General features: G+C 46.3%; 1 protein-coding gene across 4 annotated transcripts in view; it reads right to left on the bottom strand.

Annotated features, from left to right (window-relative positions):
• Nucleotides 1-23,245, bottom strand: part of Slc22a23 (solute carrier family 22 member 23) — a 182,036-nt gene that overhangs the window by 17,456 nt on the left and 141,335 nt on the right. For all 4 annotated transcript variants that reach the window (XM_076859136.1, XM_076859140.1, XM_076859139.1 and 1 more), the window contains 3 exons: nt 12,456-12,583; nt 3,553-3,655; nt 844-1,076 (listed from right to left, as the gene is read on the bottom strand). In XM_076859136.1, coding sequence (XP_076715251.1) covers nt 844-1,076; nt 3,553-3,655; nt 12,456-12,583 — 464 coding nt within the window. The remainder of the gene's footprint in view (nt 1-843; nt 1,077-3,552; nt 3,656-12,455; nt 12,584-23,245) is intronic.

Consider the following 23,245-nt stretch of genomic DNA (forward strand, 5'->3'; position numbering starts at 1 on the left):
GTCAAAACAGATTTATTTTCCCCTTAATTTCAGACAAAAGAAACAGGCCCTTTGTTCTTTGTCATGTGATGAATCACACAGAAATAGTCTGCTCATTAGCGGAGTCACATCCACCAGGACTCTGAGGGCCGGGCATGCTGTGGAGTCACAGTGCAGCTGAGAGAACTCTGATTTAGGGCCGAGGAGCTGGGGAAAAAGGCAGGAGGGAAGGCCCAGCATCCTCAGAGGCAGGGACCAGAGACACTCTACTAAAGGACCATCCTTCCCAAAGCAGTTTCTTCAAGCTGTTGACTTTGGAATGAACACTGAGGCCAGAGGAAACGCTCCTCGGGCCTCACCCAGCCCTTCTGTTACAGTTTGGCTCTCAAATGTCCTCAAAAGGCCCATGTGTTGAAGGCTTAGTCACCAACCTGTGGTGCCACTGGCATGTGATGGAAACTTAAGGAGATGTGCCCTATTGGGACTGGGTTAGGTTATTGGGAGCATGTCCTCAAAGAGGCTGTTGGGACCTCAGCCCCTAACTCTTCCTCATTCTCTTTTACTTCTCCTCTACCATGAGGTGAGCAACTTCCTGCAACATGAGCTCCACCATGATGTGCCTTGTCCCGAGGAAAAAGGCAGTGGACCAACTGACCGTGGACTGACCGTGGACTGGAACCTCCAACACTGAGAGCCAAAGTAAACTTCTCTGTTCTTTAAGCTGATTATCTTGGGTACTTTGTTACAGTAACAGAAAAATAACTGATAAGCCTTCCAAATACTCTTGGTAGTTTTCCAGAGTATCTGCTTCCCTCCTCCAGCACCCCCCCACCTCCACCCCTCCTTTTCCCCTGGCCCACTCACAGTTGAGGAGCCCAAGCTGCAGAAGTGAGGCCAAGGCGGTGAGGATCATGAAGAGCAGCAGCCCTCCCCTCCGTCCAAGGAACCTGACCACCACGCACATGGCCAGGCAGGACGCCAGCGCTATGCTGGCCATGGTATAGTAGTCAGCATAGAAGTTCTCCAGGAGTGGCACCTTCACCTCGTGGCCCATCATGCTCCTGGCAAAGCAGTGGTGGATCCCGTACCCTGTCAGCCTGCAGGAGACACACACACATACACCAGGAGGGGCAGTGGGCAGGCATGCACAGACGGAAGGGAAGCCCTGTCTTCTGGGGGTGACTGGGAGAGACAGGGAAGCAACTCAATGTGTGAGGGGGCGGGGGAAACGTGCCGTCATCAAATGTGAACCTCTGACAGAGTGGAATACAGAAGAGAAGACTTCAGAGGAATGTCTGAGAGTCCTCTTGTTCAAATGCGACCTTTCCTGGGAACTGAGGGTGTAAAGCAGAGCTCTTTGTGTGCTCATTTAATCCCACAAGAGCCCTGTAAGTGGCCATGCCGACCTCAATTTGGGCAAACAGGCACAGGGCAGTTCTCAGTGGGTCAGTGACAACTGCTGAGATATACTGCCTCTTGGGGTCTCTCCTCCTCTTTGGTGGCTTGGGTTCTGGAAACTTGGGGATCCATCCAGAGAACTACTTATTTCACTCATTACCTCTGGCTTCTCAACCAAGGGAACTGGGACGAGCCGATTAGAAATCAGGCCAAAGGGAGACATTTAGTCTTCAGGAAACTCTCTCAGTTATTCATTTATCCCAGCTTCCCCCTCATTGTCCTGGGTGTGGTCCTTTACTGTCCCACATGAGCATGAAAACGTGTACCCTAATGTGGCTGACAGATGTCCTCCAGGAAAACAGGAATGAAAATGTGGCTAAGCACTCCCAGGAAGGTTGATGGTGCCTAGCACATACCTCCGGGGCTCCGAGGGGTCCTGTAGGACGTGGCTGAATCTGAAACACCTGTGATGCCACGGGAGCCCGTTCATTATGTCAGCTCTGTCTGTCCCACACCTAAAAATTCCTCTCCCAACCACTCTTTTCACGCTACAGGGAAATCTAAATGCTTTTCATTTGACCTTGAGGATACATCAAAGTCAACTACAACAGATCCCGCCCCCACAGGGGACAGGCACCCTGGGCTTAGTGAAAGTATTTCCACTCGGGAGATCCTCTATAGGACCCAGCTCCCCTGTGCAACTATTTTATAATCTAGCAATTGATTGGATTTGGTTAGTCTCCTGGGATCCCGTGTCAATTTCTTTTCTTCCTGGCCTGCTGGGATCTCAAGGCAATCTGCTACTTTTTGTTGCTGTTATTGTTGTTCTGATAGAAATGAAGCTTACAGCAGGTAATTTTCAGATAACAAAACCAGGGAGAAACAGTCCTCCTCCCTCTACAGGAATTATAAAAATGGAAACTTGCCATCTCGTTTATGCCAAATTTTGTGATTTTTTTTCAACATTCTTAATAGCACCATTAGCCTATCAGGCATGTGCCTGAGATTGGACAGCAGCAGGATGATTGTGCTTCGCACTCATGTTGGGTGGCTGAGAGTGCTGGCCTTGATCACTGTGGGGTTACAGCAGGTCATCAGAGAAGGTTTAAAGAGTGATTAGATATTTCCTTTTCTATCCTTTGGTGGTAAAATCTTTTGTATCCTTCACAAATGAAATTTAATCTGGAACCTCCAAACTGAGAACTGATTAAATGGAGCTACTTTGACAGAAAAGAGTTGTGGGGCATGACAGGCTCCAACCCTGAGCCTTTCTTTACCTGAAGGCAGGCTTAGACCTTCTACAGACAAGTGCAAACTCCTCCCCCAGTTCACAAATAATGTGCAAACTCCTCCCTCAATTGACCTTCACAAATAATGTGCAAATCCCTTGCTCTGATGACAGCTAACCCCTACAGGGAGCTAACTACCCCAGATAAGACCTGACTCTAAATGAAGGTCCATATTTTGCAGTCAGGGAAAGGCAGCTTATTAAGCTATGGGTTGAAACAGGAAGGATCTTTCTGGGTTTATGCTAAGCCCGCTGTGTGAGCAAAGGGCTCCCTTGTAGGGCCCAGCAGGTGAGTGTGAACAGTAGTGTGTGAGAGGCCTCTTGGAGAGCATCTGAGCTGTTCTTGGTTCAGGCTGACCTACCATTATCTGCAGCTACCCCTGGTTGGGGCCTCTGAGCAGGTTGGGGTGCAGGCGTGAGACAGCCGGGCTGAGGACAGGCACGGAGCATGGTGTGTGGCCTGGGCTGTAGAGCCAGGCAAGGGCCCATCATCTCAAACCCCCTTGCTTTTTTTAAAAAGCAGAGAGAGAGAATTGTTTTGAGGGCACATCTGTTGTGACCTAGCTTGGGCCTCCATCTGGGCTTCCTGTACTTGGGGAGCTCTGGCACTGTGCAGGACACAGGGCAAGATAGCTGGGATGGGGACCACTGGCTGGGTGCTAGCTGCCCGAGGCTTCCTGGTGGAGTCTAGATATCTTCAAGCCCACAGATAAGTAGCTTTGATGGGGTGTATCACACTTCCTATGACCCCCTTCACAGAGAGCTGGCCTGAGAGCAGGCAGGGGGCAAGCTGTGATTCAAAATCCTCTGTAGGGCAGGGAGGAGGATCCTGCACCCCATGCCCCGCCTGCCCCCCACCTGGCCGCATGTGTCCCCTTGTGACTCACGAGTTCACACACAGAACCACGATGTTCTTCCACAGGTTCCGGGTCCCCACCACCTTCACAATGCACACCTTCTTGGGTCTCCGGGAAAGCTCCTTCTCCAGCTCTGCAAGAGACAGACTGTGTGAGACTGGGCGGAATGGAAGATTCCAGTCCAGGCACCACACAGAGGGGAGAAAGCTTTTCCTTCCTTTAACACAGGGATAGGGTCTAGGCTTTTGGGATAGAAATGTACTCATAGGACTTTAACTTTGTAGTTCAAAATCCCCTATAGAGACCGAAAGGGAGCCCAAACATAGTAGTGTGAGTTTCCATTCAAAGCTTTTTTTTTTGGAGGGGGGGGCGGTTTACCCAGGCAGGGTACATACAAATAAACAGTGTAGACTCATTTAACTTTTTTCTGAGTATATCACTTGATGATGACTTTCTAGGTTACCCAGGCCCTCATTATGCCCTGGGCAAACAAAATAAATGGCTCTTTTCTTTATAGAATATGTATCCATGTTTGTCACCCACAGTTCAGATACCCTATTTTTTTTTTTAATATTTATTTTTTAGTATTTGGCGGACACAACATCTTTGTCTGTACGTGGTGCTAAGGATCGAACCCGGGCCGCACGCATGCCAGGCGAGCGCGCTACCACTTGAGCCACATCCCCAGCCCCCAGATACCCTATTTTTTATCACTGATTTATAATCTCATTTCATTATCATCTGATAGGATGCAAGATTATGCCTTTTTTTTTTTTTTTGGTATTTGCTTAGACTGGCTTTTTGGCCTAAAATATGGTCTATTTTAGAAGATGTTCCATGTGCTACTGAGAAGAAAGTATATTTAGTCATTGATGGGTGAAATATTCTATATATATCCGTTAAGTCTAAATTATTACTTGTATTCTTTAGTCCTGATGCCATGACTATGGCTATTTCTGTTAGAAATTGCCCATATAGTATGTGGACATTTGAGAGACAAATGAATACATATGTGTATGTGCATGTTTTAGTTGACAAAAAGTCTTTGAGATCTGGGGCTGGGGTACAGCTTGGTGGTGGAGCACATGCTTAGCATGCCAGCACCCCAAACATAAAACAAAAACAAGACAGACAATGTTTTTACTCAAAAGGATGTGATGGACTATAAAGCTATGACACTGAGACTCTGGTGCAGCTCAGGGTAGCCGGGAAGTCGATCTGACAGAATCAAACAGTTGCTCCTATGTCACTGTAACCAGGCCGCGAGTCTGCGGAAGTCCTGGTGCTGACTTGGCAATTTAACAGAGAAGATCAAAACAAGGAAACCCTCAGCCTCCAGGAGCTGACTGGCCTTTGCCTGGAGCGGCAGTGTCCCACACTTGGCTTCCTGGGTCCCCTCTCTATTCTCTAGCCAGGGGATGTCCTTGTGGAATAATCCTCCACTTAGGAACTAAAAAATAAAAGAGACTTCACAGATTGGGAGAGGGAGCCAGTACACTTCAAGACTGTCACAGTCACCAAGAAACAAGGAAAGACTGAGAAACTGTCACAGGTCAGGGGAGAGGGAGATGAGGGATGGAGGTGGGGAGAAGAGATGGCTAACTGCATAAGGGGGTCCTGGGTCAGGAGCCACTAATGGAAGAATGGTGACACCAACAAGGCCGGAGGTTGGTTAACAGTAGTGTATGCTGGTATTCAGTTTCTTCACTTTTGACAAAGCTATCATGGAAACAAGAGATGTTAGTCAGGGGCACTTGGAAATTCTGTTCTGTCTTGGCAACTTTCCTGTAAATACAAAATCATTCCAGAATAAGAAATGCATTGAAATAAATATCTACTGAGGAAACCTTGAGTGTCTGGGGGCCTATATGTCCATCTTCTGTATCTATGGGTTGTCATCCTCAGATTCAACTAATCGTGGATCTAAAATGTCAGAAAAAAATTACCTCTTCACTGAACATGTACAGACTTTTTTCTTGACATGATTCCCTAAACAATACAACGTAACTATTCACATAGGATTTACATGGAATTAGGATCATGAAGACTCTAGAGATGACCTAAGGGGTATGGGAGGCTGTGTGAAGGTTCTGCACAAATACTGCACTCTTTTATAGAAGGAACTTGCGCATCTGCAGATTTTAGTATCCAAGAGTGAGCCCCAAACCACTACCCCACAGATGTGAAGGATTTCTCTGAGGAAGACCATGCCTTCTGAGTTTCCAGAACTTTCTTCTTTCCCATATTTAGGGGTGGAGATTCAGGTCTGTGCAAATCAGCACAGTTGGCATTTTGCCTGACTATCCACAGACCCCCTCAGCTCCTCAGTTCTCCCAACCTGTATTTTCCCATCAGCAAAAATTCACTAATTTGCAGACACTTTCTCTATGGTTAAATAACTAAATACACTCGAGTCACTTAATAACATTCTATCCGTGATAAAAGTATACTATATGTAATAAATACATGAACCAGTTTACTACCATTATTGAGTACCATGCATGGTACGTAACTGTATATGCTCTACTTTTATATGACTGGCAGCACAGTAGACTTGTCACCAGCATCATCACAAACACGTGAGGAATGTGTTTTGCTGTGATGTTATCCAGCTAGAATGTTTAGAAATTTTTCTGTTCCGTTGAAATCTCATGGGGGTGCTGAGGTCGTAGCTTAGTGGTTGAGCTCTTGGCTCACACGAGTGAGGCACTGGATTTGAACCGCAGCACCCCCTAAAATAAATAAATAAAATAAAGATTGTGTCCATGGATAACTGAAAAAAAATATTAAAAAAAAATCTCATGGGACCATAGCTGTGAATGAGGTTCACCATTGACCAAAACATCGTTATGCAGTGCATGACTATTCCTCCTAAGAGCCTGGAAATACGAATATCAGATACTCTTACATTCCACGATGTAGGTATCTTCACTGTTGTAAAACTCATCAGAAATCAACCATAATTGCTGTGTTTTCTCACCAGGTAAATCTTCCACAGAAATTTAATTATTCATTAACAAGTTTATGTACATTTGAAGTTGTTTCTTTTTTTAAAATGTGGCCCATATTTAACTGCTAATGCATTATTGTGTATGAAATACAATGTTAAAGAAGCTGTAGCAATTGAATTATGATCTGAGTTTTTTTTTCCTTTTTTTTTTTTTTTTTTTTTTAAATAACATTAAGCCCTAGAGCTCAGTCTAAGAATTAACTATAGTGTACGGAGGTAACCACATTACTCTAAATGGAATTAAATTAACCTTTGCAGGGATATTGATATTTTGTCAGGCTCCGTTACTCCCATCACCCTCCTATCAGCAACAACATAAAACTCCCTCAGCACTAAGTATGTTCTTCTGGGATAAAATCCACAAGCTGGGAGTTGTAAGAAGCTGACTTCTGAGACCCCATGAGGTCACTGAATACAAGAGACCTTTTTGTCTCTCTAGTTAAGAGATGCGAACCTAAACTCTTTGCAGATGGAAATAAAGGTGGGTGGTGGGGGAGACACCTGGATAATCCATTGGACACAAGTCTCAGGGACGTTGCTGCTAAAGGTGTGCCTCATGCTGTCCCCTTCCCAAACTCTTCAACTTTCTTGATCTACAGTCATTAGAAGAATTTCAAACGGAGACACAGGTAGAGCCTACTTAATTTGACCAAACAGGTGCAGCCCGCCCCTTGCTCTGCATTTCCCTGCCCCTGTGTGGCAGCAGCAGAGGTCTGGGTGTGGTGAGGGCCCAAGGAGCCCGGATGGAAGCTTGGCTTTGTGTTTCCTTGGGAAAATCATCCACAGTGTCGTCCCTTAGCTGAGTTTTCAGTTACCTGCAGTCAAAGGTGGTCTGAAAATATTAAATGGAAGTTTCTAGAGATTAGCAATCCATAAGTTGTAAATAACTTTCATTACAGTGTATTGTTATAATTGCTTTACTTTGCTAGGAGTTATTATTGTTAATCTCTTACTGTGCCTATTTGAAAATCCCACTTTATCACAGGCATACCTATAGAGGGAAAAACAAAGCCTGTCAGGGTTTGGTGCTCTCAGTGGTTTCAGTCACTCACTGGGGTCCTGGAATGTCCCTCTGCCTTGTGGCCATGGGAGGACCATGTTCATGCTGTGAGCCTGGCTCTTATCTGTTAAGTGAGACAAAGTGCTGCCCTAAGGACCAGATGCAGGAAGGCGTCAAGGCATCCGCACAGCACCCCCAGACCTGTGTCTGCTGACTGCACATGCCCTGGTTTCTCACCACCAATGGTGGGAGGCAGAGGTGGCCTTGCAGACCCCTGGAAGGTGGTCACCGCCTCTCCACATTGGAAGCTCTGGGTGTGAGAGGCCAACTAGTCTTTCCAAGGCCAGCAGAGGGAGAAGGCAGAGGCAGCTCACCCCGCAGAAGGTGCAGGAGGTGCACCAGGGCTCTGCGTCGGTCTGCAGGGCGGTCGGTGTGTGGGGAGCCGGACTTGCTTTGGTGCTTGAGGACAAGGCTAATGTTAGCAGGGAAACTGGAGAATGGCAGTTACAGAAATGAAAAACAAGAAAAGGCAAAAAGAGAAGTGTGGGGGGAGAAAAATAGAAACAGGAGAAGGAGGAGGAGGAAGAGGAGAAGGGAGAGGAGGAGGAGGAGAAGGAAGAGGAGAAGCCGCACCACTGCCACAAAAGTTATGGAAAAAAATGTACACCCAAAGCGCCAGGGCGGCGGCTCTGAGGCCCCAGCCCACGTTCTGAAGTAGATGTTTGGTGTCTCTGTACTGTGTGGCCCTCAGCCCCCAGGTAGTGATTTAGAATGGTGGCCCTTGGCCACTAGAGCAACTTTGCCTTCCAAGTCTTATCATAGTCACTCCAGGCAGCTGAATTTCAAAATCTACCCACATTCTCAACAACTGACCCAGCACTGCAGATCCCTGCCATTGTCTGATACGTGACTCCCCTAACCCAACCCTCTGCGGAGAGGGGCAAGAAGTCATGCATCAGAGGGGTCAAAAGCAAGGGTCAGGTGTCAAATCTGTTTCATCACTTGTGAGTGCTGTGACTTTGGGCAGGTTACCTAATGCAGAGGACACAGAGGTGTCCTTATTCTGGGACCCTCTAGTCACTGAAGGCTCTGAACTGACTGGTAAGACAAAGAATGAGGCAGGTGAGGGCAAGGCCCGGCTCTCCCTGGCTCTGAGAGCCCCTGTGCAGAGCAGGCTGGCTCCTCTAGCGGGGCTGCCCAGAGAGGGCCTGGTGCAAGAGGACAAAGGACAATGATTCCTCACGCATGGCTCTCCCCCAAGAAGGGAAAGAAAGGAAGTTTGTTCTCTGGGCTTCCTTTCTCTAAGACTTCCTTTCCACGGGGCAACCTTGGGGATGGTGGGAAGAGTGATTTGCCTCTTTGGGCCTGAACTGAGGTTCTTCCCCATCACAAGGCTCTGTCGTGGATTAAATGCACATCAAGGGTTTTCCCCAGGCCCTGTGGCTCTTTGCTCGCCTTGCCATTACTAAAAAGCAAGGGGCTGATCCTGTGTCTTATGCTAGGAGTTTTCTGCAGTGAGCGACAGCACCAATATGGCCTCATTTGGAACCATCAAGGCTTCTACTTCTGCTATAAGTGTTCAAAATATTGGGAGTTATGACCTGGGAAGGAAGGAATGCTGTCATATTTGGACATGTCATGTGACATGGAGAGAATGACACTCAGGAATACATCCAAGTGTCTGAAGTAATTCAGCTGCAATACACCACTAAGAACATCAGACATGCTCAATGATAATCTGAAGATAGCTTTAAAAGAGGAATGGAAATGGAAAATTCTGGAACAAAAGGTTTTCTTCTAGCATAAATTCAAGGTTAGGATGCACTAATAGGGGCATGAGCAGTCCCCCTCCACCCCCACACACCTAGAGCTACACCCAAGTCACTCACGTAACCAGAGGTGACAGAATGAGCAGCCCTAACCCTTCCTGGTGACAGAGGATTGGATCTGTATATTCCATAAATATTCATGGAACTCCTGGTACATGTCAGGTCTTCTTGGGTGCTAGGGGTACAGCAGCCAGCTCTGCAGACCAGCTCTACCTGACCCAGCCTCACAGCTCTGCAGGGGTAGCAGGCACTAATGAGGAGTCCTACAAATCCTTCATTACAGCCAGCCTGAGGGGAAACGGGGAAGTGTGGCAGCAATATTCATGCACAGCTGGGGGCTGACTTGAGCTCTGAGGAGTCAGCCAAGATGGGAGAGAGGAAAGGGGACTTTCCTGGGGTGGGCCCTGTGGGAAATCATGTGGGAGCCCAACAAAGGCCAGCTGTCTGCGGGAGGTAGGCAGAGACCAGGCAGGGTCCCTGCTTGGAGGATGCAGGGATCTATCCTAAAGGCCCAGGGAGGCTGCAAGAGAGTATTAAATCAGGAGTTGATGTGACCTGAGGATATTTGATCAGCAGGGAGGATGGAGCAGACCAGGTAGAGCCTTTAGCTGGTTGAGTGAGCTGAGTAAGAGACCAGGAGTGGGTTAGGAGACTACAAGTGAGGGGAAGATGATTTCAAGCAGAAAAATGTATCAGTGGACGAAGACGGAAATGGCAGCTTTGGCCAGATGTAAGAGACGTGCTGCATCCCCCAAGTGCTCCCCAGTTTTGCTGGAGGCTGTCATCAAAGCCCTTGACAGTCAGGAGGCGACAGAGAGCCAGAGGCAGATGTGAAGTTAGTGCCCCCCAGACAGAGCTCTGTGAGGACAGCTCCCTGGTGGAGGTGAAGCCTTCCCCTGTGTTAAGTGTCAAGTGTACCAACCATCCTGTCCTGCCTCCTGGCCGGCACTGCAGAATAGAAATGAGCACGAACAAAGCCCATAAGCAAGGAAATAATTAATACTCCTTTCCAAAAAACAGGAGGGAAACAAATCAGTGTAATTAGGATTGAGGAAAGAAGCTTTTCCCGGGCAATATTTTAACCCGCAAGAAGTGAAGTATGATAATTTAATTAGGGAAAGGCAAGTACAAAAGAACCGTAAGACACAAGAGCATGAACCTGCTAATGAAAGAGGCCTGGAGAAATTTGGGGAAGCTCTGGGGATGACCCAAAGCCAGCAAATCTGGTTCCAAGGAAAAAGCTTAATATAATACTCCTTCCTTCCCACACATCTCCAAGGTTTCCTTCCTCTCTCAGAGCAGCCCAGTGATGCCACTTCTTAGATTCAAGTTCCAGTTCTACTACCTAGTAGCCATGTGACCTCCGTTTCACAGCAAGGCCACTTAGTCTCTGTGTTTTAGTTTCCTCATCTGCAAATGGGGACAATTATAGTTCCTCCCTCATAGGACTGTTGGGAAGAAATAGCTTCATACATGTAAAGCATTTAGGATTAAACACATGAGTCAATACTTGCAAATCATTTAGAAATGCGACTGCCATATAAACACTATGTGTCATCTTGTCTGCTATCCTTGCGCCTGGATCAAAGGGACCACAGATGTTCCCTTGAGGTGCTAGCACTCAATACTCTGCACATAGAACAGACCAGGCTCCCATCTTTCATGCCAGAGAGGACAGGATTTTGGGTCAACTTGTATTCTCCTCCTGGGCTGAGGGCTGGTAGGACAGCAGATGGTGATGGCCCAGCAGGTGGTGGTGGCCCAGCTGGCTGTCCTCTGGGTGGAGGTAGAGATGGCATCCTGGCTGAGCAGCCGTACCGGTGGCACTTCTACCAACCCAGGTTATCAGATCTTCTGATTCAGGAGTCTAATGGAAAGGCAGCTAGACATTTCTCTGTTCTGGTCCCTTGTCCCTTTCTTATGAGGAATGGAGACCTGCAGGGTACATTCTCCTACCTGGCGCAGGTGCCTGCTCACTGTGCCTTGAAGCCAGGCTCGCCCAGCCATTCCCACATCAGTCACTCACCATCGCTCTCCATCCCTCTTTCCTGCTGTTCCACCCCTGCCTCTGAGTGCATGGGGATCCACTTCCTGTCGGCATGCAGGCTCTGCCTTCAAGACCCCTGAGGGCAAGCCTTGGCCTGTTTCCTTCCTTGCTCTATCTAGAACAGTGCCTGACACACAGTGGGCATTTAGTAGGTATCTGTTGAATGAATGAACAGTCATAACAAGGATTTCTGCTGGTGGAGGAAATGTGCACACTCTCCTGGACAGGGACTTGTCGATTATTTTCCTAGGAAATTTTACAGTAACAATGTATACCAGGTCTTCAGGATAGGGCACTTGGGTCTACAGTGTCTTTCAGAAGTCTGTCTGTACAACATTTATCCCAGAATCTCTTCTAGTGCTTATTGCAAATCCAAGTTCTCAGGGCTTATTCACATCTCCTAGGTCCACATTTCTGAGTCCAAGAATCTGGATGTGAACAACCTTCTGCTAATATTATAGATCCCCCACTTTACAGCCCCACCTAGTTTGTGATTCACAATGCCTCTGATTCACAAGAATTCAATGGATCTGAACCACTATACAAGAACAGTATGGTTTTCCAGTTCTTCCATTGCCCAGCAAATAGGTCATGGCCAGAAGTAGACAAAGGCCAGCTCTCTGAAGGTCATTATTAGGAAAAGAGAGGTCAGGAAGGCAATAGTAGATATGCATCCCAAGTTAGGGCTTTGGTGGCTTTTAAATCTGAAAGGGCAGGGAGTTCAGGCAGGTCAGGCTGAGTGCCACAAGCCCAATATACACAGTGAAGATCAGGTGTGGGCTCATACCCCACTTTTGGATTTGGAAGGGCAATGTGAGCACTATAGTGTGTTGAACGTGATCATGAAAGAAACCAGCACCCAGAAAGGGGAGAGAATTTCATTTTGCTCTAACTCCTAGCCTCTAGATGTTACTGCTGCCTTTCTTCAAATCACTGGTTGCAGAAGAACTGAACAGAACAGCTGCTTGGTACAGAAAAACCAGCCCAGGAATCATGGCCTGCTCCACGGAGACTCTGGACACCTTCACCAGCCCACAGTCTACTTACCGGGCATCACGCCCTTGATGTCGCTCTCAGGGCTCATGCAGTTCTTCTGGGTGAAGTGCAGGATCAGCTTCTTTGCAGACTCAAACTGCTGGGTAGCCATCAGCCACCGGAGGGACTCAGGGAATATCCTTCAAAGACACAAAGGGAATTGTTGAATATCTTCTGGTTCTGCAGGGGGCTGAGGAGCAGGGCTTGAGGTGTGACCCGCTGCCCATGACCTGCTGGATTCTCCTCAGCCTAATGGGGGAGACAAGACTACAGGCACTGAGACGTGTCCAATTTTCTTGTAGAAAGTGTGAAAATCAAAACTTTAAAAATGTGGCCAATATGAAAACATTCTATCAACTGTGTCAAGGAATCAGTGTATACCTTTCAAAATAACTTGTGTGTGTGTGTGTGTGTGTGTGTGTGTGTGTGTGTGCCCGCGCGCTGGGGATTGAACCAAGGGCCTCCTGTATGCTAGGCAAGTGCTCTACCACCCAGGCCAACCATGGATTTCTAAAACATGTATAACCAATTCACTGAAGCATTCTTTTGTTGTGTTTTGTCACAAAATATAAATAGAATATGTTTAAGTTTAAAAACTTATTCCTAAAACAAACCAACCTGACTGCTATTTTCAGTTTTTGCATGTTTGAAGGCTTAGTCTAACAGCTTGCCTTCAGGATTATTTCAGTGTTGCTACTAACTGCAGGCTATTTCTCCCTGAAATAAAGCCCCTGCATAGTTGTTTTCAAGTTTTATCAGCAACAGATATATATTTTTTTAAAGATTAGAATCTTGTGCAAAGCCTCAATAGGGGAGAAGAAAGAACTTCCCCCCTGGTGCTTTGTTATCAATTAATTGATTTTGTGGTGAAGTGTGTAGCACAACACTTAGGAGAATGGACATGGCTGTGTGCCAGTAAAACTTTATTACAGGCAGCAGGCTTGGGAGTGACAAAAAGTGGAAATCAACACTAAGGACGGTAGTACCAGCTTCTTGTTGTCTAGTCACCAGCCTATTTTAGTTTAGTTACATAGTATCCGGAAAGTCATGATGGACACTGATGAGAAGCTACTGTAACGACCTAACCCCTCCCATGCCAGCTCAGGGGAGTCCAGTTAAATGAACCCAGCAGCTAGAAAAAGCATTACTGGTTCCCAGCGGCTTGGGAGGCTGAGGCAGAAGTATCACAAGTTCAAAATCAGCCTCAGCAAAAGTGAGGCACTAAGCAACTAGTGCCAGGGATGGGGTTCAGTGGTTGACTGCCCCTGAGTTCAATCCCCGGTACACCCCCACCCCCACCCCCACCCCTGCCAAACAAAAAGCATTACTGGTGCTGTGCTCTGAAAGCTGGTGATGGAAAGCGACAGTAACACACATTTTAACTTGAAGGCACTGATTCTTTGTTAATCATCAGAATTAATATCTGTCTCACTGGCCTCTAGATATAAAAGTTGCGAATAGCGTAATTTAAGCAAATAGAAACACATAGATATAACATGACATATCATATAAATATTAAAATCTGGCATTTCTTAAATCTTTTCTTTATAATGCAATATTTTAAGCATTTATAATGCAATAATTTATGCTGACCCCCCTGTAGTTTGAAGGTCTCATGTGTCGTATTTTCATCTTTCTATCTGCGTGCAATGTCTTTTTCTAATTTCTTGAGATGGCTCTAGATCATTAACATTCATTTTTTTTTCAACATATGTATTTAAGACTTCAAAATTTTACCTAAGTATCCTGTTAGCTATGTCTGTGATTTGATTCTAAACATCTTATGATTTTCATTAGATTTTCTCTTACCTAAAAGTATACAAATAAGTTAACCTGACAGGCCAAGTTATTTTGCAGGTGGCCTCTGAAGCACTAAAGGATGATATAGGACGCGGGGAAGTTTGTGTCTTTTACAAATAAATTAACATTAATTAAATCATGGGCCCTAACTGCAGGGTTGGGAAGGTTTTGACAATCCAGGTCATAAACAAATGCTATGCCAGGGAAGAACTAGGCCTGGGGGTGGAAGCAACCACCGGGGGCAAGGCTGCACCCCACCACCCAAGCCCCGGGGTCAGGCTGCACCCCACCACCCAAGCCCCGGGGTCAGGAGCCTGGAGCACTTGAGTCTCCACCACAGACCTCCAGGTTACATTGCTCCAGCCATCTCACATCCTGTTCTTACATTCATCCTTGAGCTTTCCCCACAGAATGGAGGCTACCATGATAATGTGCTTGCCTCACAGAGTTTTGGTCCCTAGATTCAGGAGGTGAGTGAGGTCTCAGGGAAAATACGAAGAGTCCTGTATTTGAGTAGCATCACTCTGTCTTTCATAAAGCCCTGCATCATGCACACAGGCAGACATTTTTGTTCCTGGAGTTCTATCAGTGTAGGCACTGAATCCCAGGAGGACAGTGTTGCACCCACATAACCCTGACCTTCAGGAGAAGATTCTTTTCTGTTTCAGAGGCACAGGCAGTGACCACAGCCCCAACCCGGAGGATTCACCTGCAGGCTAAGGATGCCCAGGTTGACAGGCCTCTGGGGCGCTGCCTAATCCCCCGTGTGGCCATGCACTCTCTAGCACACGCTGGTTCTGAAGACATCAGAAGGGATAACCAAAAACCAACTACAGTAAATACACATCCTTATGAGAAGTGGCCATGAGCACATTTCTAGACAATCTCTGAGAACCGTAGAGCTTGTAGGACAGGTTTCCAGGAGAGCACCCATTTCAAAGGCATGGTGGGTCCTCACAGGTGAAGTGGGAGTGGCCTTAGAGCTCAAGCTTTCACGGGTCACCAAATTACTTTTCTCTAGTGTCCTGAGCATTGACCCTACACTTCTACCTCAGAGGGGTACGTTCTTGTCCTCACATTTTGCAGAAGGAGACCTTTGTAGATAATTAAGGTAAAACATACAAGTGTTATACATATGTGTACACACACACACACACACACACACACACACACACCCTTCCTTATGAGAGAGTCAGACAGAGCCTGTAGAGCCTGGTCCAGGGCTGTCAGGAGAGACGGCTCTGCTGGGCTGTCTGGTGTAGGTACTGCAAGATCCTGGGCATTATGAAGTGCAACTAGTCTGCAGTGAATGGAAATCAGAAATATTGCTCTCCCTGGAGATGTGGGAAGACTCCTGGTAGCCACACTATTGTCTCTAGTGGCAGATGGCTCTGAAAAACCACCTGACTGGACTGCTGGCTGTCAGGTTCTCCATCAGTCTCCCATGTGGAGCTCATTAGTAGTGTACTATCATTAACCCATTTTAGAGATGGGAAAACTCAGGCAAAGAAAGTTCAAGTACACTGCCCAGGTTCACACAGCTGTTAAATGGCAGATGGGGATTTGAAGGCCAGTGGTCTGGATTGGAGGGTCCACACCCTTAACTTGGAGGACACTGGCCAGCCAGCAACTGCCATTTGGGACTGTCATTCAGCAATCTTCCCCAGGCCTTCCAGAATGCTACTGGCCCAAAGGACGAACAAGTGGAATACTTACATTTTATGAGGGGCTCGCTGTATTTAAATTTATTGCAAAGTCATAAAGGACTCATTGCACTGTTGGCCTCCGAGGGAGCCCAGAGAAGGTTGCTTTGGTTTGGAGAATGCGCAGTATGGCCACATGACGGGAAGTGAATGGAACCTCTCCTGACTAGGACATAATGTAATAATGCCACGCAAATCAAAAAACTGGCCAATGGCCCAGGACCTGGGAGGAACATAGCTGAGCCTTAGAGATATTGATATTTCAACAAAATAATAAAAAAAATGCACAGGAGCCAGCTGGAGGCCACATCTGCTGGGGACACTCTTACATGTGGATGGTGACCAGGAGGATGACTTCTGCAGCTGTCAGAGGTGATGAGGCAGAAGAGCCATAATAGCTTTCCTGGCAGATGGCTTTCTAATTGGCTGCCAGAAGCGGCTTTGGCCAGGATGGCTGTACTTTTTTTCTTTCAAATCTTTGTACCTATCATCACAACGTATCTATGCTGCAAGGGGAGAGGTACAAGCCAGGGGAGTCCCAGGCACCAGAAAAGAAAGTTGGTTAGTTTGCTATCGCCACAGCCCCAAAAGAGTGGAACTGGAAGTTTTCAGAGCTGAAAGTATTTAATTCTTTTCTACATGGTGGTATTCATATTCCATTTTACAGATGGGAAAACACAAAGAAAGTTCAAGGATATTACTTAGGATCATCCAGCTATTAAAAGGCAGAGCTGGATACTATAGTGACACAGTCACATCAATGTTTATAGCAGCTCAATTTACAATAGCTAAACTGTGGAAGCAACTTAGATGCCCTTCAATAAATAAATGGATAAAGAAACTGTGGTATAGATACACAAAGGAATATTATTCAGCATTAAAAGAGAATAAAATTATGGAATTTTCAGGTTGGAGAATATCATGCTACATAAAGTAAACCAGTCCCCCAAAACCAAAGGCCAAATGTTCTCTCTGATAAGTGGATGCTGATCCATAATAGGGGAAGGGGGCATGGGTAGAATGGAGGAACTTTGGATTAGGCAAAGGGGAGGGAGGAAAGGGGAGGGGTATCAGGGTAGGAAAGATGGTGGAATGAGATGGGCATCATTACCCTAGGTACACGTATGACTCGACATATGGTGTGAAGCTACATCACGTACAACCAGAGAAATGAAAAGTGTGCTCCGTTTGTGTACAATGAAATGAAATGCATTCTGTTGTCATGTATAACTAATTAGAACAAATTTAAAAAAAAAAGGCAGAGCTGGTATTTGAACTTTCACACCTGATCTCAACTTTCACACCTGACAAATGACCAGTTGGATTGCTCCAAGATGGGAGGCACATTGATCCCTGGGTTTCCTGCAGGAAGGGCGTGGGCCTGCTAATTCCAATGTGGGAAGTAGGGGTTAGGAGTGCTGCAGTTAGGACAGAGCCCTGCAGGATGCAAAGTGGAGGATATTTTTCTCTTTGCTTCTAAAAAAATGTTCATGATGAGGATGCTTGCTACAGCACAGTGTTCCAGCAGAAGCCACACAGGACCATGCAGAAGCAGGCAGAAGCTCTGCTGGGCTGGGTGTGCCTGAGGTCCCCCGGGCATGGAGAGAGAGGGTGCTGGCTGTGGATAGCTGCCTCTCACCAGCACATTTTGAGTTCCCAGGTGTGGTGCTGATCCAGTGATGGAGAGGTGAGAAGGCATGTCCTCCAGCCTGTGCAGGCTGCTCGCACAGTAGATGTAGATGGACGGACTGTGGGCAGGCTGAGCAGACAGACAGCACGGGGAAGCACTGTGTTGCATTCACGGCACTTGCCAGTTTACTACCAAGCCCGACTGGGTGTACAGCCACAGTAGCACACACAGGAGCTGTCCTCCCTGGAAACTGGCTCTCCAGGTCATCTTGGACTCTCAGATCCATCTTGTCCCAGCAGAAGTCCCTAGGGGAATGTGAGCAGAAGGCTAAACTGTCCAAAGGACCACCTGCCCCAAGGAATTGGATCGGGGTCCCTTTCAGAAATATGTTTGGGGATGGTTAGAAGGTCTACAATCCCTCAGTCACAATTCCAGAACCCTCAAAACCTCTGTTGAACTTGGTAACAATACCCAGACTGGGCCTGAGTCCAGTGGAGGCACAGCCAGACCTGGACATGTGTGGATTTGGCCTTCACGCATCTCTCCTCATGGAGCCCCACGGGCAATTCATTGTAGAGATGCCCGTATGTCGGATGCCAGACTGTGGCTGCAGACCCTGATACACGTTCAACACTGTCAGTTCAGCGATGGTGAAGCTGCATTTGAACCATGTGATGTCACCTGCCGTGTATCTATTAATGCAGGGCTGCGTGGCAGGTGCCCCCCATGACATGAGTCACTTCATGACATTGTCCCAGCAACAGCCAGAGGTGGGATGATCATCAGTGACTTAGAGCTGAGTGAACTGGGGCAAGAGTTTGGCTATGGAATTCTTAATTAAGCAAATCACAGATTAATCTATTCTCTACCAGACACTATCAATGGATGGCTGAGTAAACCAAATGTGGTATATACACACAAGAAGATTATTCACCCTTAAAAAGGAAGGAAATTCTGATACATGCAATGCTATGGCTTGAATGTGTCCCAAGATTTCATGTGTTAGAAACTTAATCCCCAAATGAATATGCTGAATGGAGAAGGAAACCTTGGGAGGTAAGATTAGATAAGGTCATGGGTGGGGGCTCCCATGAAGGAACTGATGGCTTTATAAGAGCTCTGTCTTGCCATGTGATGCCCTCTATCATGTTTTGATACTCTAAGGAGGCCCCTGCCTTACAAAAGCACAGAGCTCTTGGACCTCCCAGTCTCTAGAAAGAAGCTAAATAAACCTCTATTTTTTATAAATGACCCAGTCTCAGGTACTTTGTTATAGCAACAACAATAGACCAAGAGTAAACCTTAGGGACATTATGCTCAGTGAAATAAGCCACAGAAAGAAAAAAAAAACACTTTTGATTTCACTTATACAAGGTACCTAGGCTCAGATTCATAGAGATAGGAAGCAGAAGGTTGGCTGCCAGGGCCTGAGGATGGGGATAGGGAATGTGGAGTTGTCATTTAAAAGGTTTGGAATTTCAGTTTTATAAGATGAAAATGTTCTAGAGAAGAATTGTGGGATGGTTGCACAACAGTATGAATGAGGCCACTAAGTTGGACACTTTAAAATAGCTAAATAGGCAAATTTTATGTATATTTTGCTACAATTAAAAAAAAATACAATTAAAATTGAAGCTAACCCCTTGGCACAAACAGCATTGAGGGTCATTTCTTTCCTCTGCTATATCACAGTGCCCCATGTTTCAGTTTCACTCTTTAAAATTTCCAGACTGGCACACATTTGCCCCCCTGGTGATCCCAAGACCCCTGCTCTGTGTGCTGGGCCCCGTGGCCCCCCTCTGGAGGTCTCGGATAAACTCGCACTAACCTATTCTGCGGACACGCACACACACAGTCAATGAAACCTCAGAAGCTCATCATTTTCCTGTGTGTACTTGCCACATAAAACCCAACATAAAACCACAGCATGGTTCAGCAGGTCACTTACCCTGTGGCTTCAATTAATCTAAAAAAAGCCAAGAACCGGAAATTAAGTGCAAGGGGTCTCTGATTGAACATTGTGGAGGTTACACAATCCAGTCGCTGAAAACAGGCTAACTTCACAGAAGAGCCCTCGGGACTGAGACTGAGGAGTAAATTCTAGGAGAGAGAGTCCCCAGCCACAAACACAGGGCAGAGGCCACAGAGAGAGGGGACAACAACCATGCTTCGGGAGAGATGGCCAGACAACCCCACACAGCAGTCAGCAACAGGGGACCCAGAGATGTCCCCATGTCTCTCTGTGGGCTTAGGAGCTTGGCATGCTATGGATGCCTCTAGGATCCAACTGTCCTGATGCAAACAACCCGGTACCATCATGAAAGCCCCACACTCACTCACCAAGAAGAGACAGAATGACAAACAGGACTTGGTGTCGAGGGGGAACCTTTGGTTGCACATGGCCCAACCCCTCACTGACAGCTGAGTCCTGCCTGGGCCCAGAACCTGGGTCTCAGGATTCTTTCCACATCATGCAGGGTTGACAGTGTTGCTTAAAAAGCAGGAGAAATAGATTTTAGAAAGACTCCTACTCAAATAAGCTACCGCAAAACTCGGGCTCTTGAAGAGTTCAATGGAAAAAAATTTTAATGTAAAATCTTTTCCCAGTGGCATCACATAAATGATGTTACTGTATCAAGATAGAAAGTATTCTTTGCTTTCTGAATTAATGCCACTGTTCAGACAAGGAGCGCTGCTTTTTCTCCTCCAGTACCTGCCTCAGTGCAGACTTTGTGGAGCGCAGTGACTTAGGATTCCACAGGAAGGAGCTGCCTCGAATACACATTCCTGTCTTGTCCTCTTTCCCGGAGTGGAGGTCGCGCTAAGCCTCAAGCTGTTCTGGTTTTCCCAATGCCGTCCCTCTAACCCCAGTGACTGTTCACTAGAGCCAGCAGTTAAAACTCAATACTGTGACCTTTACATCAGATTACGAGGTGGATCATTTTTCCTTGACATTTAAAAATAACAAATTATTTCTTTATCCTATCCAGGCTGCTTTCTTGAGAATTCATTTAACATCCATTCTGATAAAACGCCAGTTTGGAAATTCTCTTGAGTAGCGTGTGCGTTCTCGTTAATTTGCTGTACTTGAATATTTACTCAAAGAAAATACAGGAAGGAAATAGGACGAACCGTTCATGCTCTATTAAATTAGTTGTACCCTCAAGTTATTCATTTGTTTTTCCAAGTATTTACTTTTAGGGCGACACCTGTGGAGACAGGCACACCCTCCTGTCTGGGATTCAAGTGAATGTTTATGGCATAAACATTCACTGAGCACTGTTCACCTACCAGACCAGGTGGGCGTGGAGATGAACCATGGTGTCTGGAACACTATCGTAGTTATCTTGTTGGGAAGAAGAACATGCTAAACATGAACTCTACAATGGAGCTGTGCCCCCAGCCCATGGCGGGGGGCGGGGGTGGTGGCGCATCTGTTAAGTGGGTCATGCACACAAAGTGGGATCAGGGGAGAGGGCAATGTCACCAAAGGCTTTCATGGAGATGAGGTTTTCCCTGGATGGGCCCATGAAAAAGGGTGAATCTGTGCTAACTGTGCTTTCTGATTTAAAGAGGTGATTCTAGCTGTTGGCGCTTTGGGCATGACCAAACATCACGATGTTATGAAATTCTGAAGAGTCTCAAAAGCAAAATAATCCACCAGTCCATGGTTAGAATCAAATTAAGTACTAATTGGGAAAATATAATTAGTTTCTGGTTCAAAGCTTTTTTAAAAATATAAGCTTGCGACTAGTCGATATGGTTTCACATGGGCTTTCTTTTTAAACTTTAGTTTTGTTTGCTATATATATAAAATAAAGTGAGCAGGTGTAGTTCAGGGTATAGGACATGGATGAATATTTTTAATTCAAGTTTTTATTAAACTTTGAAATTGGGAGATAAGGGAGGGGTAAACATAGACTGGCTAAAATCAAATGTAGATTGGCTCTGAGGATGGTTAAGCCCCAAGGTTTTCCTAAGGCAAATGAACTCCCTGTAAGCTTCTTGGTAGAACAGGGAGATTTTTTTCAAAATTGAAATTACTATCCCACTAAACTTTCTGTCATATAAACTCATAACTTTGTGTCTTTATAGTTCTTCAAAAAATCTAGACTCCATAATCATTCTGTTATAGAAAAATTATGGAAGCCTTTGACCTTAGTCAAGTTACTTTGTTCCTCTGGGCCTTAGTTTCCCTACTCTGTGGGAGAAGGTGGGTGGAATGGCAGCAAGACCCACCTGGCTCCAACATTATCTAGACCTGGGACTAACAGTCACTCCCTCTGAAAGGCAGAAATCATGCTGAGCATGGCCATGCACTGAGCAAATATTCTTATGGTACTTCAGGCTTGTGCCAGGCACAGAATCAGTACCCAAAACGTCTTTGGAGCTAATCTTTCCATAATTAACCAACTCTGAATGTATAACAATTGAGATGAATTCAAGATGTTCCTCGGTTCATATCACAAGCAGATGAAGACTAGGAATTCAATTAAAATATGAATTCATCTAGAATCTATAACCAGGAATATAGCTGGGTTAACTCCACTTTCCCCCTCTTGCCCCTTAAACTGACTTATCCACACAGGTGGTTATCAGGCTACAGAAAGTATAAGGTGGATAGGGCATTCAAAATATAATGCTGTAGGGGGAACTGCTTTGGCACCTCTGCGAATGATAAAGAAGTTGTGATATTGCAAAACAATTTGAAGAGGCAAGTAGGCAGAAAGAATACGGGTTTCTGTTGCTCCTGCATCTAATGGGGATTTTATTGGCACCTCTGTATTTGCAGCCTGTCACAGGGAGTCTAATCAGCTCCCCCAGCCCCTGGGGAACCAGCCTCTTCCAACCCGCTGGCTCTAATCCTGGTCCCCAGCAGGGTGGCAGACACTGACTCATTTTCTGGGTGGCTTCCTGCCAGTCCTGCCCTGACCTCATGCCTGGCTCTGGAAGGTGTCTCTAGCCATCACCGCACACCCACCTCTCCCAACTCCTATGGAAGCTTGTTTCATTGAAACTTGTTTAGGCAGTTTCAATGACTAAGTGAGGCTATCTGGTCTCCTGTCCAGGGCTGCCACTCTTTTGATTGGGCTGTGTGCTTTGCCATTCTCTAAGGCCAACCCTGAGGTGGCTGGGTCCCCTACTTTGGCCATCTGACAGTAGCAAACACTTAGCACTAGACACCTGTCACCAGATGTCCATATACCTGATTTCAGCCAGTTGTCAACAGCTCAGCCCCATCAACCTTCCAAAGCAGGCACACATGGTGGCTCTCTGCCAGGGAAGGTTGTAGAGTGATCTTTGGGGTAGCTTTAAGCAATACCAGCTTTCTTGTGGGGTGGTTCTTGGAGTAAAGTCTGCATGGATTGGTAGGGACCAAGGCTGGCTCGGGCAGAGAGCCTGATGCCGTGGTGCAGTGCATGGTATTGGATGACCACACTTAACCCACTTAACCCACTTAACCACACTTAACGCCTCTTTCCACTTCTCCTTGGAAGCTGTTGTGTTGACCACTGGGGTTCCTAATATTTTACATAATCTCTGCGTACTCAGAATTTTAAAATGAGGCAAAATGAAGCAGCCTCTCGCCTGAGAGCTCCCTCAAATTCCATGCCATCAGCAAATCCCCAAACACCAATTTAGAGAACATTGTGATCTCACTTTTAATT

This window comes from Callospermophilus lateralis, chromosome 6 (assembly GCF_048772815.1).
Source record: "Callospermophilus lateralis isolate mCalLat2 chromosome 6, mCalLat2.hap1, whole genome shotgun sequence".
Lineage (NCBI taxonomy): Eukaryota > Metazoa > Chordata > Mammalia > Rodentia > Sciuridae > Callospermophilus > Callospermophilus lateralis.